The sequence below is a fragment of the Vipera ursinii genome (genome assembly GCF_947247035.1).
Source record: "Vipera ursinii genome assembly, chromosome: 7".
NCBI classification, from domain to species: Eukaryota; Metazoa; Chordata; class Lepidosauria; order Squamata; family Viperidae; genus Vipera; species Vipera ursinii.
The window spans coordinates 25,455,428-25,478,401 of record NC_139521.1 but is presented as its reverse complement, the minus strand read 5'-3'; the positions used below and the strand labels follow the sequence as shown (position 1 = coordinate 25,478,401).

Sequence of the window (22,974 nt, the reverse complement as noted above, 5' to 3'; positions counted from 1 at the left end):
GAAAATGTATTCCCAAAATATATCATGTCACCAGGTAAATATTAAAGCAATGAAGCCTGGATTTTAGACAAGAACACTTTTAAAGGATTTTTGTTTATAAAAACCTTTGTTTTTAAAGTTATTGATTTGTCAGGCTGTCTCAAAAGAAACAACATTTTTGCTTTGTTGAAATGCCAGTCTCCATTTTGTTTTGTATTAATGTTTTTTTTTGTTTCACATTTTTCAGAAAGAAGAGTGAAGAGGCATGGATATAACATGAATTGCTTAGCGCGTTCAGAAAAAATAGGAATTATTTCTCAGTTAACTAAATAAAATGGATGAGTCAGTCTTACTGGATCTGTTGGAGTGTCCTGTCTGTTTAGAACGTCTGGATGTTTCTGCAAAAGTCTTGCCTTGTCAACATACATTTTGTAAAAGATGTCTCTTGGGCATTGTGAACTCACGCAGTGAGCTTCGTTGTCCTGAATGTAGGACGTTAGTAGACTGCAATGTTGATGAACTTCCTAGTAATATTTTGCTTGTTCGACTACTAGATGGCATCAAACAAAGGCCTCAGAAATTGACTAATTTAATGACATGCACAAATTTATTAAGGGCCCAAACTAGCACTGTTGCTAATTACATTCAAAAAGACCTACATAATTCTCAAAGTGTCCAACAACAGAAAGTACAAGCACGAAGTCCACCTGTTAGGGTAAGTGACTAATATGCTAAAAATGTAAATGAAATCATACCCTTTGGGGATGTTTGACAATCCAAGGAAAGTAGAATTATGGTGTGATGATGTTCATTCAAATGGCTCATCTGTAAAATTCAACAGTACTTTAGCTTAATGGAAATAAAATTAAACATAATAACTTTAAATATATGGGGTCACATGGAGCATTGACTGCACTAGTTCTTTGTTACTTCTGAAAGCAGAGGCAGAATCTAGAAGTAAAAATTGAAACACATTTTGGTTAAACTTTAGAAAGTATTTATAATGGAATTAGCTATTTGTTGATGGAATTGACTTTCTTGACTATGTTGCTGAAAGGAGTAAAAAAAATTGGATGAATATTTCCTAAGGATGTTGTAGTTTCATCTTCATTGTAGATCTTGCAGTCAATGCTATAGCGACTGTTGGAAGTTGTAATCCAAAATATGTATAGGTAGTGTCATCTGCAGCAAACGTGATGATACCAAAATGATTACAAGTGCACAATATCATCATGCAGATCCTGCCATTAGGTACTTGCAATCCAAAGTTAGACACAAGTATTTAAATTCTTAATATTATTTATTTATTTATTTTATTTATTTAATTTAATTTCTATACCGCCCTTCTCCCGAAGGACTCAGGGCGGTGTACAGGGCAATACAATAAAAATACAATATACAAAAGTTAAAAAAAATTAAATACTGCAGCCCAAATGCAATAAATTAGTACAATAATATTTTAAATACCCCAAACCCATCAGACCAGGCCGGCTTGTTCAAATAAGTATGTTTTTAGGTCACGTCGGAAGGAGCGAAAGTCGGGAGCCATCCGGAGCTCAACCGGTAAACGGTTCCAAAGGTCTGGCGTGCCCACAGGGAACGCCCTCCCCCTGGGGGTCGCCAGTCGACACTCTTTGACCGACGGCACCCTAAGGAGGCCCTGTCTGTGGGAGCGCACTGGATGAAGGGAAGTTGATGCCGGCAGCAGGTGCTCCTGTAAGTAACCCGGACCCATGCCATTTAGGGCTTTATAGGTCATTACCAGCACCTTGAATCTTACCCGGAGGGCAACCGGAAGCCAATGCAGCTCGCGGAGTAGAGGTTTTACATGGGAGTATCGGGAAACCCCCACCACCACTCACGCGGCTGCATTCTGCACCAGCTGAAGCCTCCGAGTAGTCCTCAAGGGCAGCCCCATGTAGAGAGCATTGCAGGGAGGTCACAAGCGCATGAGTGACTGTGCGCAAGGCATCTCGGTCCAGATAGGGCCGCAACTGGCGCACCAGGCGAACCTGGGCGAAGGCCCCCCTAGTCACAGCTCCTATATGATCTTCCAAAGAGAGCTGTGAGTCTAGGAGGACACCCAAGTTGCGAGCCCTATCTCCGGGGGGTAATATCTCACCCCCCATGGTTAACAATGGAATAATCTGAATTTCCCGAGACGCCGGCACACACAGCCACTCAGTCTTGTCAGGGTTGAGCTGAAGCCTGTTCCTCCCCATCCAGACCCGAACCGCCTCTAGGCAACGGGACATCACATCGAGGGCATCACTGGGGTGGTTTGGGGTAGAAATAAAAAGCTGGGTATCATCAGCATATTGATGATACCCAACTCCAAAACCACGAATGATCTCACCCAGCGGCTTCATATAGATGTTGAACAGGAGAGGCGAGAGGACCGACCCCTGAGGAACTCCACAAATGAGACGCCTTGAGGCCGACCTCTGCCCTCCTGCCAACACCGACTGCGAACGTCCCAGGAGGTAGGAGGAGAACTACCGTAAGACGGTGCCTCCCACTCCCAACCCCCGGAGACGCCGCAGTAAGATACCATGGTCGATGGTATCAAAAGCTGCTGAGAGGTCTAATAGGACTAGGACAGAGGAACAACCCCTGTCCCGAGCCCACCAGAGATCATTCACCAGCGTGACCAATGCCGTCTCCGTGCTGCACCTGGGCCTGAAGCCCGATTGGTACGGGTCTAGATAATCAGCTTCCTCCAGGAACAAAGGAAGCTGATGCGCCACCACACTCTCCACAACCTTCGCAAGAAAGCGAAGGTTGGAGGCTGGACGATAGTTGTGTTTTTTTTTATTAAAAAGTTTTACAATACATTTTATCTTTAACACACACAAAAAACCCCCCTCCGAACCCCCTCCCCTCCCACCCTCTTCCCCCTCCCCAACCCTCCCCAACCCCTCCCTCCTTTTCCCCTCCCCCCCCACTTCCCAGAGCTGAATACAGGGTATAAAAATACAAACAATCATAATCTAACTTACGCAAACAATCCTAAACTATTTAAACTATCGCACTTTAACTCATATAAACTCCAAACATATATATATCATATCAATAATTATTCAAATACAAAATAATACTTTTTAATCTAATACCCAATAAAAACAATCACAGATAAAACAATTTATATCAATTTTCTAAAACTATTCTTCATTCCAACTGGGCTTTAAATTCATACTAAAACCAAGTTTATACAACCTTTCCTTCTCCTAATATATTATACAACTTAAAAATACCATACATTACTTTCCAAACTTAATTTTTTTTTATATAATCGCATCATTCTTATATTTTCTATTACCTATTTCATTATTACCCATGAAAATATTACAAGTTAACTTCAATCACAGATAAAACAATTTATATCATTTTTAAAACTATTCTTCTATCCAACTAGGCTTTAAGTTCATACTAAATTCAAGTTTATACAACCTTTCCTTCTCCTAATATATTATACAACTTAAAATACCATACATTACTTTCCAAACTTAAAATTTTTTATATAATCACATCATTCTTATATTTTCTATTACCTGTTTCATTATTACCCATAAAAATATTACAAATTAACTTTCATCTATAATTTTTCCCAAAGTTGCACCAAAGCATATCACAAAATATATACCTAACACACAATATCCACCTTCTTATCACACTGTGACTATAGTACCATCCAAATAACAAATCATAACCTATAGAATATCAGTAAGCACTACTACAAATCTTCCCAATTAAATTTTCATAATCATCTTAAAACTAAAGCAACATAAAATATTACATAGTTATTTTATAAGGGTAAAAAATATATCCCCAAATATTTAGTCCTTCTAACAATTTCAATTCCCATAATCCTTATTACATTATTATCTCCTGCAGTTATGCAACTAAATCTTCAGGCTTGGTTCATTCATCCAGAAGCAGCACGCCTCTTCCAATTTCTGGCCTTCTCCAGTGGTACTGAAATTTGATCCACTCCTGTAGCTTTCACATCTGTCTGTATTAGCCCTTCAGCATCTTGTAGATTCTCTCTGTAACGTTGAGACTCTCTCACCTTTTTTCTTTGTAGATTCCAAAAATGGTATGGGGGCTGCTTTTAAAACATTACTGTAGAAATCACGTGCCTGAATCACCGTGGTAAAACAATGCCTCGTACCTTCATAGGTCACCACCATACCCACTGGTATCTGCCATCTAAACTTGATATCACGTTGTCTCAATTCTTGTGTCAAAAAAGCAAATTCCTTCCTTTTTCTTAAAATTCTTGAAGGGATCTCTTTTAAAATCAGAACTTTTTGCTCAGCAATTACAAAATCAATATTGTAGGAGGCCTGGATAACTTCATTTCTAATCATTCTCTTTGTAAAATAAACCACCACATCTCTGGGTAATTTCCTTTGTCTTGCAATCCACGAATTAACACGGAAAATTTTGTCTATATCTTCCATTATTTCATCTGCTGGTCGCCCCAGCACCCCTTCCAAAGCCTCAGAAACCATTTTCTTCAAATTTTCCTTAGGATTTTCTTTTAGGCCTCTAATCCTTAAAGCAAACTCCATCTGATAATACTGTGTCGAAATCAAATCATAATCAATTTTCTCTACCACATTTTCAGTTTCTGTAATTTTTGCTTCCAGTCTAATATCATTTTGAGTAAGATCTTCCACTCTTTCGTCCAAATTCTCAATGCATTTAGCCATGCCTTGCATTGCAGATATAATGTCTGCTCTCAGTTCTGTTAATTTCTCTGTAATCTTCTCCTCCAACTTTTTATCCATTATCTCAGCAAATTGTTGCATTTGCTTTTCCATAGTCTCTTGCAGCAGATTCTGCAAATCTTTTACTGTAAAAGCTGATGCAGATACAGATACAGGGGACAATAAAGTTTTCAACGAAGACTGGTGCACCAGAGCAGGAACTTTAGAAGATATAGCCGCCATTTTCACCCACTATTGTTAGCTACGCATTTCCACTTACGAGCTCAGCAAATTCCATTGAGTTAAAGATCAGAACTCCATCTTCACCAAAATCTCCTGCATCGCTCTGCCTGCGTCCTTGTTCTCCAAAGCTCTTCCTTGCTAGCAGGGATGGTTGCGAACGCCCTGTTCTGCTCCAAAAAACCCGGAGCAGAGACGCCTCGCAGTCCGGAGCATGCCCAGGCTTCGGGGGGGCTCAATCCTTCAGCCGCTAAAACTCTTAAGTTCTGGCGGCCCCGGAGAGCTCTACCCCTACCTGGGCGCTCACCCCCTCCTCTTCTCCCAAGGAGGGGGCTTCTGAGCCGCCGAAACAGCTGATCGGTGCTGTTTTTGGCGGCTCTACAGAGCCGCGAGGCTGACAGCCGAAGAATGGCTGCCTCCGGCGACGCCTTGCCATCCGGAAGCAAGACGATAGTTGTTTTAAACAGCTGGGTCCAGGGCAGGCTTCTTGAGGAGGGGTCTCACCACCGCCTCCTTCAAGGCGGCGGAAAAACTACCCTCACTCAAAGAAGCAGTTATTATTGCCTGAAGCCAGCCTCGTGTCCCCTCCCGAGCCGAATAAACCAGCCAGGAGGGGCACGGGTCCAATAAACACGTGGAGCTCAGCCTCCCCATAATCCTGTCCACCTCTTCCAGAGTCACAGGATCAAACTCCTCCCAGATGACATCGCCAAGACCGCCCATGCCCTCACCATCAGACTGCCCAGTCGGAGTCCAAACCGGTCCAGATCCGAGTGATTTTGTCCGACAGATGATGACTAAACTGCTCAGCACGACCCTGCAAGGGCTCCTCCCTCACCTCCTGATTCAGGAGGGAGCGAGTCACCCTAAACAGGGCAGCCGGGCAATTATCTGTGGACGCGATGAGGGTAGCAAAGTAGTTAGACTTTGCTGTCCTCATCACCGCGAGATAAGACCTCGTAAAGGACCTTAGTCGCAATCGGTCGGATTCAGACCAGCTGGACCTCCAACAGCTCTGTAGGCCCTGTCTCCAATGCTTCATCTCTCGGAGCTCCGCAGAAAACCACGGAGCCCACTGGGATCTGCACTGGGTCAGGGGCCACATGGCTACAACTTGGTTGAGTGCCTCTGTGGCTGCCTTTCCCCAGGCTTCCACTAAGGCCTTCGCCGAGCTGTGAACTAAGGCGGCAGGTGGGGACCCAAGTGCGGCCTGGAATCGCTCAGCGTCCATTAAGTGCCTGGGGCGGAACCATCTAGTTGGTTCAACAACCCCACGACGGGGAGTGGCAAAACGGAAGACCAGCCGCAGGAGATGATGATCGGTCCATGACAGGGGCGTAACAATTGGGGAACCCCCACCCAGATCATCTAACCACCGGCCAGATAGAAAAATCAAATCGAGCGTGTGACCCCCCCATGAGTCGGGCCCTGAATTACTTGCGTCAGGTCCATGGCCGTCATGGAAGCCATGAACCCCCGAGCTAACTCAGATGATCCCCCCAGGGATGGCAGATTGAAGTCACCCAAAATTATAAATCTGGGGAACTCAATCACCAACCCCGAGAGGATGTCGAGAAGCTCAGGCAGGGCTGCTGCTATGCGACTAGGCCAGGGGTCGGCAACCCGAAAAAGGAAAAGAGCCACTGGGAACCGGTTCCATCACACATAAAAAAAAGTGGGAGCCGCATGCGTGTGTTTTTCTTGCGCATGCGCGGACACGCGCGGTTGCCTTTTTTTTATGTGTGATGGAACCGGTTCCCGGTTGCGCAATGGCGACGGCCTGTCTGCAAAGCTACCGCTTTTGGCAGCTTTGCAGACGGGCCACGGCAGCTTTCGCAAGAAGCGGCGCCGCTACCCATTCCGAGAGGTGCGCGCGCACCTCTCCGAACGACCGTAGGTGCGCGCGCACCTCCCCAAACCTCCCCAAACGTCGGCAGGTCTCCGGACGGCGGCGGCTTGGGAGAGGTGCGCGCGCACTTTCCAAACCGCCGCCATCCCGTTTGCACAGCTGCCGTGTTCGTCAATGTTTGACGAATGCGGCAGGTCTCCAGACAGGATGGCGGCGGTTTGGCAAGTGCGCGCACACTCTCCAAACCGCTGCCATCCCGTTTGCACAGCTGCCGTGTTCGTCAATGTTTGACGAATGCGGCAGGTCTCCAGACAGGATGGCGGCGGTTTGGCAAGTGCGCGCACACTCTCCAAACCGCTGCCATCCCGTTTGCACAGCTGCCGTGTTCGTCAATGTTTGACGAACGCGGCAGGTCTCCGGATGGGATGGCGGTGGCTTGGAGAGGTGCGGGCGCACCTCCGCCCTTCAGAAAGGTGCGCACGCACCTCTCAGAATGGGCGGTGCCACTCTCCATTTCGAGAGGTGCGCGCGCACCACTGCCTATTCGAAGAGGTGCGCGTGCACCGGGCGGCTGGGAGCCGCAGGAGACGGCTCAAAGAGTTGCATGCAGCTCCGGAGCCGCAGGTTGCCGACCCGTGGACTAGGCGAAAGGTACACCAGCAGGAAGCCCAACTGAGCCCTAGGGCCACATCTCATGAGGAGAGACTCACACCTGGCTATTTGGACAACGGTGGCCTCCTGCGGACATAAGGTCTCCCTCACAACTACCGCCACACCCCCGCCCCTACCCTGAGCCCGAGGCCGGTGAAGCACCCGGAAACCCGGTGGGCAAATGTCAACCAGAGGGACACCTCCCTCTGGGCCCAACCAGGTCTCCGTAATGCAAGCCAGGTCCGCACGCTCCTCCTCAACCAAATCACGGATGAGAGGGGCCTTATTAACTACGGACCTTATTAACTATGGAGCCTTGGTGGAGCAGCGGGCTAATGCCTCCTTAAGTAACACCAGCTGCCTGCAATTAGTGCAGGTTCGCATCCCACCAGGCTCAAGGTTGACTCAGCCTTCCATCCTTCCGAGGTAGGTAAAATGAGGACCCAGATTGTTGGGGGCAATTAAACTGACTTTGTAATAATGCCTCTTGGGTGTGTGTGTGAAAGCCCTAATAAGGAGACATATACATAGAATGAAGGCTACTGCTAAGCTTGTAAGCCGCCCTGAGTCTTCGGAGAAGGGCGGGATATAAATGGAATTTTAAAAAAAATACACAAGCCTGAGCTCAGGTGGCTGCTCATCCTCGTGGCTTGCTACTAGCGATGTGTAACTTTCTGTAACTTTCTTTAATTGTCTAAGCCAAAAATTATATTTGTCAGATTCCTGCCTTTCAGTTTCTGGTGGCTAAAGACATTTCAAGTGTTTGTCTAGAATAGATGAGGAAGCCGGTCAGCCAACTAAGTCTTTAAATGGAACAAAAATACTTAGAATGCAAGAGCAACAAAATGTCTGCCTCTTTCTTGTTCTGGATAACAAAGAATGCTAGGTAGTTTTCATGTATATCTAATTATTTTAATTTAGAAAAAACATATATCCGAACCACTCCATTAAAGTTGTATAGTTCCATCTAAGGACTTAAATGTTTTCAGTTCCATTCAGTATAAATAGTCAATACTCATATTACCGAGGCTTGACTTAATGTCATGGCAATTCATATCCTTGAATGTATTGGAGTAGTTATTTATTTCAACCTTATCCAGAAATTAATTGAAAATATAATTTCATAAGATGATTTATGTAATTTTATTTTTGCTTAGTGGCAGGTCAGATTAGATTCCTTAAAAAGGTTTGCCTTTCATCCAGTAATATTTGCATGTGCACAGCCTCTGGGTATAATTTGAATTTGCAGTGCATTGATTAAGTGCTTCATCAGTTTTGAAGAATGCATTGTAGTTAGACTGAGAAATAGTTCAAATAATATAAGGAGTGAACAAAGACTTAAAAGCACTCAAGAATTTAAAATATTTGTTTAGTTCCTTGACTTTACCCTACTTAGAACATAGACTGTTGTATCCTGCAGAGATTGGCTCCCCACAGAGATGCAACTGGTTGCTAAGAAAAGGACTTAATTTCCAAGATTCAAAAGCTGTAAGATCTTTTTTTATATTATAGTGCAGAGATGAGCAATGTAAAATGTTGGATTACAACTCCCTTAAGTTCCCACTAGCACAAGCTGGATATGGGTTATAGGAATTGTAATTTCAGGTAATATAGATAGGCACCTGACATGTAATCTGTAGATTTGTCTACCTTTATTTCATTGTAATTTCCTAAACTCTAAACAATGTACTTCCAGTGCCAGGCCATACCTGATAAATATCTTATTCAGAAATGCTGTTTTGAATATTATATTGAGATGTATTTTTTACTTTTTACCTGCCTTGTATCTAAGTTATGAGCCTTTCAGAAACAGTTGTCCTCCATGATAGATCATGTCAAAGGCATTTATTTAGGTTCTTGAGACTAAGTGTCAGGACCCACCTCAATCCACATCTTAGGAAATAAGAACTCTTGGATGCAAGTTTAGTCCAAAAGGAAAATGTTTACTAGGATGGAATTGATTGTGGGAATACAAGACGGAATCTGACAAAAATTACATTTCAATCCTATATAAACCATTCCCATTTCAGCCCCTCCCCTCATCCATTTGGTCAGGCTGTCGTCAGTTGCTAGGTGTCAGGTCCTTCTCCTTGGTTTTATGGTTATTGCTTTCCTTTTCAGTTGTAAATGAAGATACAAACCAGACCTGTCTGTCCCCCTCCCTTCCCCCGTTAAAACATCCCCTGTTGTTTGAAAATCGCTTTAGTAACCATCCTCTCCCCCCCCCTCGGAGAGATGGCAGAATCCCCAGTAATAGCACGTTGTTCTACCTATACAATTATGAAATGTGATATATGGATTCTGACATTCGGCTCTCCTTTCAGAAAAAAGATGAGTCCATCTGTGGGGAAAGAAAACATATAAATGTTAGCCTGGTTTGTTTGGATATTCTGTATGAAACCTCTTAAGCAACTTAGGTGCTTTAACATGGAGTTTGTTAACCCACTCATTTTCTGAGGAGGGGAGGTGTTTCCATGCCACTAAATATTGTATCGTTCCATGGTGTTTTCTGGAATCTAAGATTTCTTTCACTTCAAAATGTTGTTCCCCTTCCACCATGATGGGGGGTGGTGGTGGTGGGATTTTTTCTCGTAGTGGTGATTGTTGTTCTCTCTTTAATAGACTGCAGTGGAAGGTTGGGTGTATTCGTCTAAGATTTTTGGGTAGTTCTAATTCAACTGTTACTGGGTTTATGATTCTTTTAATTGGAAAGGGTCCAATATATTTTGGTCCTAGTTTTTTACAGGGTTGGAGTGATTTCAGGTATTTTGTGGATAAATATACCATCTCTCCTACCCTAAATGGTGTGGGATCGGTTCTTTTTTTGTCTGCCTGTGTCTTGTATGCTTTTCTGGCATCTTCCAACGCTTTCCTAACGATTGGCCATGTATTTTGTAATTGAGCAATCCATTCCTTCAGATGAGGGATAACCGGTTCTTTTGGGGTTAGTTCTGGTATTGGGTTGAAACTCTGGCCTGTAGCTACTTGAAAAGGAGTGTAACCTGTGCTTGAGTGGACTGCATTATTATATGCTACTTCTGCAAAAGGCAGTAGGTCCGTCCAGTCGGACTGCTGAAAATTAATATAGCATCTCAGATATTGTTCAAGTATATTATTAAGTCTTTCAGAAGCTCCGTCTGTCTGAGGATGGTGACTAGATGACAGTCCTTGGGTGGTTCCTAAGAGGGATAAAAATTCTTTCCAGAATGCCGACGTAAATTGCACCCCTCTGTCAGATATGATGCGTTGTGGTACCCCGTGCAATCTGTAAATATGCTGTACAAAAAGTTTTGCTAATGCTTTTGCAGTCGGGATTTTTTGGCAAGGTATGAAATGTACTTGCTTAGAGAACAGATCTGTGACAGTCCAGACTACGGTGTTTCCATTACTTTCTGGCAATTCTACGATAAAATCCATGGCTATTTCTTTCCATGGGGCTGAGGGGTTTGCCACCGGTTGTAACAGACCTGGCGGTTTCCCTTGCAGTCTTTTGGCCATCGCGCAAATTTGACAGCTACCCACATAGCTTTCTATGTCCTTTTTCATAGATGGCCACCAAAATTGCCTTTTAGTTAAGTGTAAGGTTTTTACAAAGCCAAAGTGTCCTGCTGATTTTGTATCATGGCACAGTTGCATGAAATTGATTCTCTGTGTGGCAGGTATATATAGCTTCTCCCCCACCCACGGCAGTCCATCTTTAATTGTGCACACATGTTTATTTTTCTGGAACCATTCATCACTTTCCGAAGATTTCCTGAATTCTATTCCAGTTTGGCTATCTACCTTCGGCTTCATTTTTTCTTGTGCCCTGGTGGTGACTGGTGCTGCCAGTTGTTGTTCCAGTACAAGTGGTTTAAAGTCAGTAACTCTTGTGCTGTTATATTGGGGCATGCGGGATAATGCATCTGCCAGGAAGTTCTTTCCCCCCGGTAAGTGTTTGAGAGTGAAATTGAATCGGTGAAAATGTTGGGACCAGCGGGCTTGCTTAGGAGTGAGCTTCCTGGGCATTTTTAGTGCTTCCAAATTTTTGTGGTCTGTCCAGACCTGGAAAGGTATTTTATTTCCTAAAAATTGGCGCCATGTTAGTAATGCCCACCTCATCGAGAATGCCTCTTTTTCCCATATTGGCCAGCGTTGTTCTGTTTCTGTGAGTTTTCTGGATGTGTATGCGCATGGTTGCAATGTCCCCCCATCATTTTCTTGTAATAGTACGGCTCCTACCGCTACATCACTCGCATCTGCCTGTATTACAAAAGGTTTGTCGGGATCTGGGTGTTTTAGGACAGGTTCAGCAGAAAAAAGTCTCTTTAGCCTCTCAAATGCTGCTTGACATTCCATTGACCATTTCAGAGGCTGGCTGGGTTTCACGGGTGACCCCCCCTTTGTTTTCAACAAATTTGTGAGGGGCATGGGTATTTGACCAAATGCGGGGATGAATTGGCGGTAGAAGTTTGCAAACCCCAGGAAACTTTGCAATTGCTTCCGTGTGCGGGGGGGTGCCCACTCTAGTACTGCCCTGACCTTCTCAGGGTCCATTTCAATGCCCTCTGGAGATATGCAATATCCCAGGTAGTCGATTTTTTCCTGATGGAATTCACACTTCGATAATTTAGCATATAAGTGGGCAGCTCGCAACTTTTTCAGGGCTGCTCTGACTAGTTTGATATGTTCCTCTTTGGTTTCTGTGAAGATAAGGATGTCATCGAGGTAAACCAGGACCCCCTTATATAGGTGCTCTCTCAGCACGTCATTAATTAATTGCATAAAGACTGCGGGGGCCCCTTGCAGTCCGAATGGCAATACTTTGAATTGATAGCACCCCATTGGGCAGTTGAATGCAGTCTTCCATTCGTCTCCTTCCTTAATCCTAATACGGTAGTATGCTTCCCTCAGGTCTAGTTTGGTAAAAATCTTCCCTTTTGATAGGTGGGATAACATATCCTTCATTAGGGGAAGGGGGTACAGATTACATTCACTAATTGTGTTTAAATTTCTATAGTCCACAACCAAACGAAAGGACCCATCCTTCTCCCTGAACAGAACCGGGGCGGCCACTTTGGGTTTGGCAGGCTCAATAAATCCTCTTTCTAAATTTTTCTTTATGAATCTCTCCATTTCTGCCATTTCCCTTGGGCTCATGGCATACATCCTGGGTTTTGGGAGTTTTGCCCCAGGTTTGAATTCTATGGTGCAGTCTGTGGGGCGGTGGGGGGAAGCTTATCTGCTCTTTCCTCACTGAAAACCTCAGCCAGATCCCTGTATTCCTCCGGTATCTCTGGTAATCCCTTCTCTTTCCCCACTGCTGCTGTCTCCTCCCTCTGGGTTGGGGGGGGTGCTTTTGGAGTCTAAGTTCTTCTGCCCCCCCTTTGGGAAATTGAGTTCTGCTGTCCTCCAGTTTATCCCGGGGTTCCATTTCTTCAGCCATTCCAGTCCTAGGATCATTGGGCATTCCATGCCTGGGGCCACTATAAACGTTATGTCCTCCTCATGGGGGCCCAGTGATAGGTGGATTGGTAAAGTGGATAGGGTGGCTGGTCCTCCCCCTGCTATTGTCCCATCTAATTGACTAAAAGAGATTGGTTGTTTTAGCCTCCTCACTGGGATGCTCAATCTCTCCACCAGCGTTGGGCTGATAAGGCAGCGGATGCACCCAGAGTCTATCAGAGCTTTTATTTTGGCTGCTTCAGGCATAGGGGAAGCTAATATAGTCACTGTCTTAAGTATGGGTGGAAGGGGTCCACTTACCAATGGTTCTCCCTCTGAGCTGTCTTCCGAGTTGTCCACCGTCCCTGCGGTGCAGGCCGGAGTCCAGTCCCAGTTCCTGGCAGGAATTGTGGACTCTACAGCCTCTGTCCCCTTCATGGAAGATTCTTTTGTGTTGCCTTGGGGCTTCCCCGGCTTCTTGGAGGATGATGCCTCTGGTTTTCATGGGGGGGCTTTTGAACGACATTCTGCAGCACGGTGGCCCTCTCTCCCGCAGTTGAAGCAACTTGTTGATTTTTTGGCTGTGGCTGGTGGTTTTTCCCCCTCGCGTGTTTGCTCGGGTGGCAGGCGGCCCCATGGTTTTCCTCTGCGGTGTCTCTTCAGTAGGTCTATTTCCACTTCCTCTGCCAGGATGTACCAGTCGTCGAGGTGGGGTGGGTCTCCTCGAGGCAGGCAAGCATCATACAGGTCGTAGTTCAGACCGTCTTTGAAGTGGCTAAGGAGGATGTCTTCTGGCCAGTTCAGCTTGCTGGCAATGGCTCGGAATTCTTGGGTATAATCAGCCACTGCTCGCCTGCCCTGCCTCACCGTTTTGATTCTCTCCCGGGCCTTACGGTCAGCCAAAGGATCCTCGAACCGCCGCCTCAAAGATGACATGAATCGGTTGAAGTCATTGAGTTCTGGGGCGTTGGAGTCATGCAAGTTCACCACCCAGTCTGCAGCCATCCCGTCCAGGGCAGATTGCACAATTCAGATGTGTGTTTTGTCACTGGGGATGTCCCGTCCGTACTCTTCCATGTAGCTGAGGACTTGGGTTAGGAAAAATCCCAGTCGTGATGGCTCCCCCTTGAATTTGACTTCCAGGGGCTGGAGTCTTTGGCTGGAGCGTTGTCTGCGCCGTGGCCGGTATCGCTCCTCATCCTGGTCCCCATCTGTGGTTCTGGGGGGGGGGTACTGCTGAGGCAGCAATTCCTGTTCCATTGGATGGCCCCGGGGTTTCAGGTGTTGGATCCCTTCCGTTACCTTTCCAGTTGCGTCCCCAGGCGCTGCCTCGGTTGCGATTTTCAGCTCTCTCCTCCCTCAGTGAACTCAGGGTTGCTTTCATCAGATCAATGGCCTTTTCCAGGATCTGCTCCTCCTCGCTGGCGTGCAGGGAACTCTCCATCTCTTGCCTCCCTTCCGGTTGGTGGTTACTACGCCTCAGGGTCGTTTCTCCCGAAGCCTTTTCCCACTCACTTTTCCTTCCAACGCCCATCGACCACCGGGGTTTTCGGTCATACTGCTCCACCGCTTCTTTCCTGGGGGAATATGCTGCTTCAGCTTCCCATTGTCTCTGGGATTCCATTTGGGGGGAAGACTCCCCCTCCATGGGGCTTCCCTCCTCTCTTGCTTCGTCGCCAGACATTGTATTTGTTGCAAAGTCCCCCGGTAAGGTTTTCCCTTCCAGGTTGACTCTTAAAGCAGATTCCGTCTACTGTCAGGACCCACCTCAATCCACATCTTAGGAAATAAGAACTCTTGGATGCAAGTTTAGTCCAAAAGGAAAATGTTTACTAGGATGGAATCGATTGTGGGAATACAAGACGGAATCTGACAAAAATTACATTTCAATCCTATATAAACCATTCCCATTTCAGCCCCTCCCCTCATCCATTTGGTCAGGCTGTCGTCAGTTGCTAGGTGTCAGGTCCTTCCATGGGAAAGGGAACTCTCCTTGGTTTTATGGTTATTGCTTTCCTTTTCAGTTGTAAATGAAGATACAAACCAGACCTGTCTGTCCCCCTCCCTTCCCCCGTTAAAACATCCCCTGTTGTTTGAAAATCGCTTTAGTAACCATCCTCTCCCCCCCCCTCGGAGAGATGGCAGAATCCCCAGTAATAGCACGTTGTTCTACCTATACAATTATGAAATGTGATATAAATGGATTCTGACACTAAGGTTATTTAGGTTTTTGAAGCAAGTATTTAACATTGCCGATACAAGTACAAAGGATAGAGGTTATTTTTCTTTTTTCTAAAAAAAATTGAAAATAAGCTTTAAAAAGCAGTTCTAAGAATCAAAAGTAGTTGACTTAACCAGTATTTCTCAGCTTTGGAAACTTTAATATGTGTGGTCTTCAACTTCCAGAATTCTTCAGCCAGCATGCTGGAGAAAAAGACCGGGAAACATCTGTTTACCTGTATCTTGCTTATACAAATGCTACATAGTTCTAAAAAAATAACCAAATGTTATAGTTAAAGAGTATTAGCATTCTGTCCAAATAATTAAAGGGTCCATCTTTTTCAAAATTTTTAGAGAAAAATAACAAAAGTGCAGACTATTTCACTATTTGGAATATATTCTGAAATACTAAGCAACATTTATTCCTATATGCTTTGCAGAAAAGGAAGTGCAATCCTACTTCATTTTTATTATACTGTGATTAAGTGATGAAAACAAAGGATATGTTTAGCCAATATTAAATTATTGTTCATAGTAAATGTGTAAAATTGGACCATGTTCACATCACATGTTGCTATACTGCAAAGTTCTACGGCTTAAACTTCTTTCAGGAAAAATTAAATTTTCTTTCAGAAAAAAATGTATAGCCTTTTAAAGTCTAACTTCAAATAGTATATAACCAATAAGAATCTTTTATAGAGGTTAATCTTCATCAGGTAGGTTCAGACTACCCGTATATACTTGAGTATAAGCCGACTCGAGTATAAGCCGAGACCCCCCATTTTACCCCCAAAAACTGGAAAAAGTTATTGACTCGAGTATAAGCCGAGGCTGGGAAATGCAGCAGCTGGAGGCTGGATCCCCCGAAAGACGTCTCTGCTGAGATGAGAGAACGGGGTGGCAAGCCGCCGAGAGAATGGGGCGGTGGAGTGCTCCGCCGAGAGAATGGGGCGGCTTGCTGTTCTCTCGGTGCAGCACGGCAGAGGCTGCATCTCGCGAAAGAAGTCTCCGCTGAGCGAGAGAACGAGGCGTCTCAGCGCCCATTTTCTCGGCGAAGACTTCTTTCGGGGGATGCAGCTTCTGCTGCCCCTTTCTCTCAGCTGCCCAGTGGAACAGCTTGCCACCAGAAATCAAGAGTGCTCCATCACTGGAGGTTTTTAAGAAGAGACTGGACATTCACCTGTCTGAGATGGTTTTGGTCAGTGGTGGCGAAACTTTTAGAGACCGAGTGCCCAAACCGCAAGCCAAAACCCACTTGTTTATCACAAAGTGCCAAGGCAGCATCGGCATTCTGGTGCCCTCGGGGGAGGGGACAGGGAGGCACCTCTGAGTGCCGCCTCTGGCACGAAAAAAAAGGGGGAGCAAAAAATGGGCCACCGTACCGCAGGGCACAAAAACGCCAAACACCGCGCCGCAGGGTGCAGATACAAGGCACCGCACCACGTGAGAACGGGGCTGGGCTAGTGAGTATCACACAGGCACTAGCCTCGTCCCCTTTGCAGCATGTGCCTGCTCGTGGCCCCGTGCGCGCATGCACGCATGTAAAATGCTTCCCCCTCCCTTTTCTTCCAGTCCACCAACCGACAAGGACCTGCTGCTGGCAGCGGTGGTGGCGCACGTGCCAACAGAGGGGGCTCTGAGTGCCACCTCTGGCAGGCGTGCCATAGGTTCACCACCACTGGTATAGGTCCTCCTGCATGAGCAAGGGACTGGACTAGAAGACCTCCAAGGTCCCTTCCAGCTCTATTCTATTCTATTCTATTCTATTCTATTCTATTCTATTCTATTCTATTCTATTCTATTCTATTCTATTCTATTCTATTCTATTCTATTTTATTCTATTCTATTCTATTCTATTCTATTCTATTCTATTCTATTCTATTCTATTCACTTTCTATATTTCTATTCTATTCTATTCCATTCACTTTCTATTATTCTATTTATTCTATTCTATTCTATTCTATTCTATTCTATTCTATTCTATTCACTTTCTATATTTCTATTCTATTCTATTCCATTCACTTTCTATTATTCTATTTATTCTATTCTATTCTATTCTATTCTATTCTATTCTATTCTATTCTATTCTATTCTATTCTATTCTATTCTATTCTATTCTATTCTATTCTATTCTATTCTATTCTATTCTATTCTATTCCATTCTATTCCATTCCATTCCATTCCATTCCATTCCATTCCATTCCATTCCATTCCATTCACTTTCTATATTTCTATTCTATTCTATTCTATTCTATTCTATTCTATTCTATTCTATTCTATTCTATTCTATTCTATTCTATTCTATTCTATTCTCTTTCTATATTTCTATTCTATTCCATTCACTTTCTATATTTCTATTCTATTCTATTCTATTCACTTTCTATATTTCTATTCTGTTCTGTTCTGTTCTGTTCTGTTCTGTTCTGTTCTACGTTCTGTTCCATTCCATTCCATATTTTCTATTCCATTCTGTTCCACTGTCAGAGCCCATCGGAGGCAACCCAGTCAGCCCAAACAGGAGTTACACTAAGGCTACGCAGCCTCTCCTCTCAACCTGAACCCCTCCTTACCTTTCCTTTTATCTGCATCCTATTTTTAACTGCCGGCTCTGCCCTGCCCTATTTTGTCCTTGAGCACTCGTGAGCTCATCAAGAACAGAAGGTAACCGTGGGGGGAAAGGCAGGGCAAGATCTGCAAGATCCCCATTTGCATTTGACTTTGCCATCCCATCTGGTTCGAGATAACACACGAGAGAGAGAGAGAGAGGGGGGGGAGGCAAGCTTCCACCGCCCCATTCTCTCAGCGGAGGCTTGCCACCCATTTATCTAATGCCTGAGAAGAATCAAGCAATTTATAACCATTGACCTTAACATTTTAACACCACGGAAGTAAATGACCAGCGATCGATGTCCCTTTCCTTTGATTGAAAAGGGAAGGTTTTACTCCCTTGTCAATTTTCCTAAACCCATCAGCTCAGTTCTAGACAAACAAAACAAGCGGAGGCTCAGCATTGTTAAAAGGAGCCAGAATGTTGCCCAGAGAAAAAATTCATTTTCCAATCCTCCATCTGAGTTCTGATTTTCGATTGCGAAAAAGAAAAGCTGTGTTTCACGAGCTTCTGTTGTCTTTTCTTGGTTCTTGCTGTTCTTTCCAGCCTCGTTCACTCATCACCGGTGGAGAGTTTCTGCAGATTTAATTGCAGCGTTATTTGTGGTTGATCATATCCAGCCATCCTACCTGGTACTTGCCTCCGTTTCCCTGCTGAGTAAAGCCAGACAGGAGGAGAGCAGTTACACACAAAGAACTGGGTTACAAATAAAGGTAACGGCAAAGAAAGGCTGTGTTAGAACCCTTGAAACGACAGGCGATCCCACATGGTGAAAAGAAGCGCGTAAGCCAAACTTACTCCCCTTCGGAAAGGCGCATTTACCGCGCAATCCCAGGAACCCTAAAAAAGGAAGCCTGGCCAGCAAAAGAGCCTGGGGATCCGAACGAAAGTCCCTGCAGTTGAACTAAGAATGAAAAAGATAGGAAGTGGCTGCTTCTTTAAAAGCTCTCTTCTCTCAGGGATGCCCGAGATAGTGAATTGCAAGCAGAAATGAATTTCTCCTTCCGTTTCTGATCCGCGCAAACACCCAAGCGTGAACGCCGTCACCTGATAGCTTGGGTGCCTGTTCAATTCGTTAGAGAGAGAGAAAGAGAGAGAGAGAGAGAGAGAGAGAGAGAGAGAGAGAGAGAGAAAGAGAGGATGAGGAAGAGGAAGAGGATGAGGATGAACGAATTTTGCAGCGTGTTTGCTTTCAGCTTTCAACGAAGAAGGGAATGTTCTCCACTTCTCGCCTCAACTTTTTCTTTCCTCAGGAACCAGAGGCAAGGGCTTTCTGTTTGTTTGTTTTACCACGAGTTGACAGTTGGGCAGAAACCAGAGGGGGAAAAAAAGAGTTTCGGGCTTCGTGGGAACCGAGGAAGCAAAACAAGATGCAAAGTCTAAAATCTATAGGCTCATAAACCACCCCGGTTTCTTGAAACAAACCGGGATTTCTCTACCCCAACCTTGAAACCATGGATCGAGTGAATCTCTTTACCGAAGAATGTGTGTGTGTGGAGGAAGGGAGGGAGGGAGGGAGGGAGAGAGAGAGAGAGAGAGAGACACCTCAGCAAAAAAGAAAGAAAGAAAAAGAAGTAGTAGAAGAGGCAGAGAGCCCCTGTGGGTAGGAGTGAGGTTGGGGAGAAACAGCAAGAAGACCGGGTGGGGTGGGGTGGGTTAATCACTAAACCTTCCAGTGTTTAACCAAAGCAGCTTTTGCATTTGTCAAGCTCTGCTAGCAGGGCACTGGACGGGCCTGGCGGAGCTGCTGAAGGTGAACGGGAGAAGGTGAGTCTTCGCCGAGAAAATCTCAGCGCCCATTTTCTTGGCGAAGACTTCTTTCGGAGGATGCAGCTTCTGCCGCCCCTTTCTCTCAGCTGCCCAGCTGAGAGAAGGGGGTGACAGAGGCTGGATCCCCCGAAACAAGTCTCCGCTGAGACGAGAGAACAAGGCATTTCTCTCTCCCCCCCGCTTTTGCCGCTTTTGTGTGTGCGTGTGTGTGTGTGTGTCCCATCTGCAAAGCTGCCGAGGAAGGAGAAGCGGGATACTGGTTGGGTGGGGGAGCGGCAAAAGCGGGGGGGGGGGCAGAGAGAAACGGCTCCGCCTTTGGTTCCCCCTCCTAAAGCACAGGGGCGCTAGAGAAAGTTTGGAGTTGGGTAAGGAAGCGCAAAATTCAGGAAGGAAAGCGGGGCGGCGGGCGAACGGGAGACCTGCCGACGTTTGGGGAGGTGCGCGCCGGGGAAAAGGCCGGGAGAGGAGGGGGTCCGGGCTGGGGGGGAGGGATGGGGTGGGGGAGAAGGAGGCTTCCCGGGCTGGGGGGGAAAGCAGAAGCGAGGGATCACGACTCCTCCCGCTTGGCTGCTGCCGCCGCCTCCTCCTCCTCCGCCGCCGCCACTGCCTCCTCCACCCAACCAGTATCCCGCTTCTCCTTCCTCGGCAGCTTTGCAGATGGGACACACACACACACGCACACACACACACACACAAAAGCAGATTGTTCCCCTTCCCCCTTGTACAGGAATGAAAGGCCCCCCGAAGGAAGCCCAGCCTCTTCACCGCACCGATCCGCTGAGGAGGAAAACTTATTTCTATTGCCACGTGCAAACTAAATTAAAACAACTTGGGAAGCTCGCCCGTGGGCTGCATTTAGAAGGATTTGGGGGCTTTTGTGATTTGCTTCGCCTACAAGTGCCTTAACCACGACTAGCCCATGGCTCCAATTCAACAAAAAACGCTCTCTCGGTGCCTTCCAGATGCGCGAAGGTCACCCTGACTACAACCAGCCTGGGATTTGGAAAGGCTTCCCAGGTTATTGGGACAGACTGGCTTGAATACTTGGGGTAACATTTTTCAGGAGGAGGATCCTTATGTCCACCCCGATAGGGCATCTTCCCCTCACAAATCTTCCCTTCCCTTCCCTTCCAAGCGGGAGCCCCACAGCAAATGACCAGCGTTTGGACAGCGTGTGAATGGGCGAGCGTCGCCGTCCCCAAACAACGCAATTCCTTGAAGCGATGTGGACAAGAGGGAAAGGAAGCCCAGCGGCCAGACTGCGCTCCCGCCCTGCCTCCCCAAGGACTCGCGCGTGTCCTAATGGCTTGCGCGCGGCCTCTTGCGAGGTTGCTGCCCCTCGTGAGCCCGCTGGCTGACGCTGGCTCCGTCTCTCTCTCTCTCTCTTCCTTCCTCCCTCCCTCGGTCTCCCCCTCCCCCTTTTCCGGCTCAGCCCCACGTCACCAGGAGACCAACGGGGACATCATGGCAGAGCGGAGGAGACACAGGAAGCGGATCCAGGTACCGGGCTGGCTTATCTCCTCCCTCTTTTCGCAACCGCTCTGTGGGATGAGTTTCCCTTTTCCTTCTGGCTCATCCCCCCTCCCCCGCCCAGTCACCCTTCCCTCCCTCCTCCCCCTCCGCCTCCTCTGAGGCCGCCGCCAGTCAGCATCTCTCCTACCGTTTTTGCGGCTTTTCCGTCGCCCCCGCCGCCACTCCCCCTTCCCCATGGAGCCGGCCGCATCCAGCACCTTCTTCCTCTGGAGGGAAGCACCGAAGCCTCGGCCGCGCGCAAGTCCTCTTTTTTTTGTTCACTGGAGTATAAGCCGAAGTGGATTTTTTCAGCCCAAAAAGTCGGCTGAAAAATTCGGCTTATACTCAAGTATATACGGTAGTTTCTTTGAAACTGAGAAATTTAATTCATGCTTCTTTCTAGTCCTTTTTCACAGCTTATCTTTTCTTTTTAGTTTAATTAGAGGTGATGTCTTCCATATATTATTCTATTTTAGGTTTTAATTTCTATCTAATAATCGAGCATTAATTATCATCTACCAAATATACCAATCATTTGACTCAGTACAATCAACCACATCTACCTCAGTCTCAAAATGATACTTGAAAAAATATTTTTTCCACAAGTTTTCTGAATACCAACAGGGAAAAAACATTTCATATATTTTTAAATTATATTGTTAGTTGTTAACTGATAATTAATGTTTGTCATACTGCTGTATTTATTTTCTGAAAAGTAAAAAAAACTATTTCTATTGATTTCTATTGGAATGAATCATTTGGACTGGGTCTTTTTTTGTATGGACATTTAAGTTAAAGAAAATGTAGACTAACATAATGCTGGATTGAATTCAATATTACACTGGTGTTTTTAAACTTAATTCAGGAATGTTCCTCTTATGTAAGAGGTATTCATTTTGATTACTGGTTCCTGAATCCCTTGCACTTTTTATTACAGGTGGTTTCCCCTTTCTTTACTATGTGTACAAACTATTAATATGGATTTTTAATTAGTTTTTATCTAGTTTAAAAGTTGAATTCTGACATAGATTTCTCTGTGTCATTGAAGACATTTAAAGATCCATGTCCATTAAGGGAGAAAGGTATTCTTTAGTTTAATGAAGACTTAATAAAAATGCAATGAGATTTAATGAGCATGCATTAGAGTATGAGATTACAGCATTTTGCTTTCACAAGTGCCTGCGTAGAATCAGAAATAAATTGTTCAATAAAAATAGGTTTATTTCATATCTGTTAATTATATTTTTTGTCCTTTAGAAATTTAGGAAAAATTTGTAGATAATATTTAATATTTTTAAGAGTAATTTTCAGTAACTTCTGTTCATGAACTGTCCATGTCCAGAGAAAATTTGTGATGGCTTTTCTTGGTATCTTAATTTGTCCAGATTGTGGTTAAAAGTGAAGTAAATAACCATTTGTCACCTTATTGTATTTTGCCCCTTTTTTAAACCTCTTAAGTTCTATTATGTGATTAATTTATATAGTATCAATCTATTGTTCTCCAGCGTGATAGATGGAGAATCCACGAATGGGTTAACTCTGACTTCCTGCCCAATTAGACTAAGTCAGTCAAACTTGCCACGCCTTTCCTGAGCCAGGACACCTCCCAGTCACGACTTAGTCTGTGCCCAGAACAGACATGGCAATTTTGGCTCCCAGAATCCTGCTGAGTCATCTCTTCAGAGTAATTGAGCAGGTTGTATAGTTTTTTCCCCTTCATGGATTCCTCTCTTCCATTTTGCGCTAGGATCAGCACAGTAACTAACTGAGGGGTGTCAAACTCAATGTCATTGAGGGCCGCATCAGCATTGCAGTTGCCCTCGGGGTGGGTGGGTGTGTGTGGCCAGGGTGGGTGTGGCCTACTGGGTGGACGTGGTTGGAGTGTATGTGAATGAATGAACAAACGAATGAATGAATGAATGAATGAAACTTTATTGTCAACTACAGGGGCACTACGAGGAGCATGGTTAACACCGATGCCTCGTTGGCTGAGGAGCTGAATATCTTCT

The 22,974-nt window shown here is 45.4% G+C and overlaps 1 protein-coding gene across 1 annotated transcript in view; it reads left to right on the top strand.

Annotated features, from left to right (window-relative positions):
• The window catches only part of SH3RF1 (SH3 domain containing ring finger 1), a 172,824-nt gene that overhangs the window by 3,416 nt on the left and 146,434 nt on the right, over positions 1 to 22,974 (top strand). The window contains exon 2 of the mRNA XM_083367282.1: positions 227 to 694. Within this exon, the coding sequence (XP_083223408.1) occupies positions 314 to 694 (381 nt within the window). The 5' untranslated portion in view covers positions 227 to 313. The remainder of the gene's footprint in view (positions 1 to 226; positions 695 to 22,974) is intronic.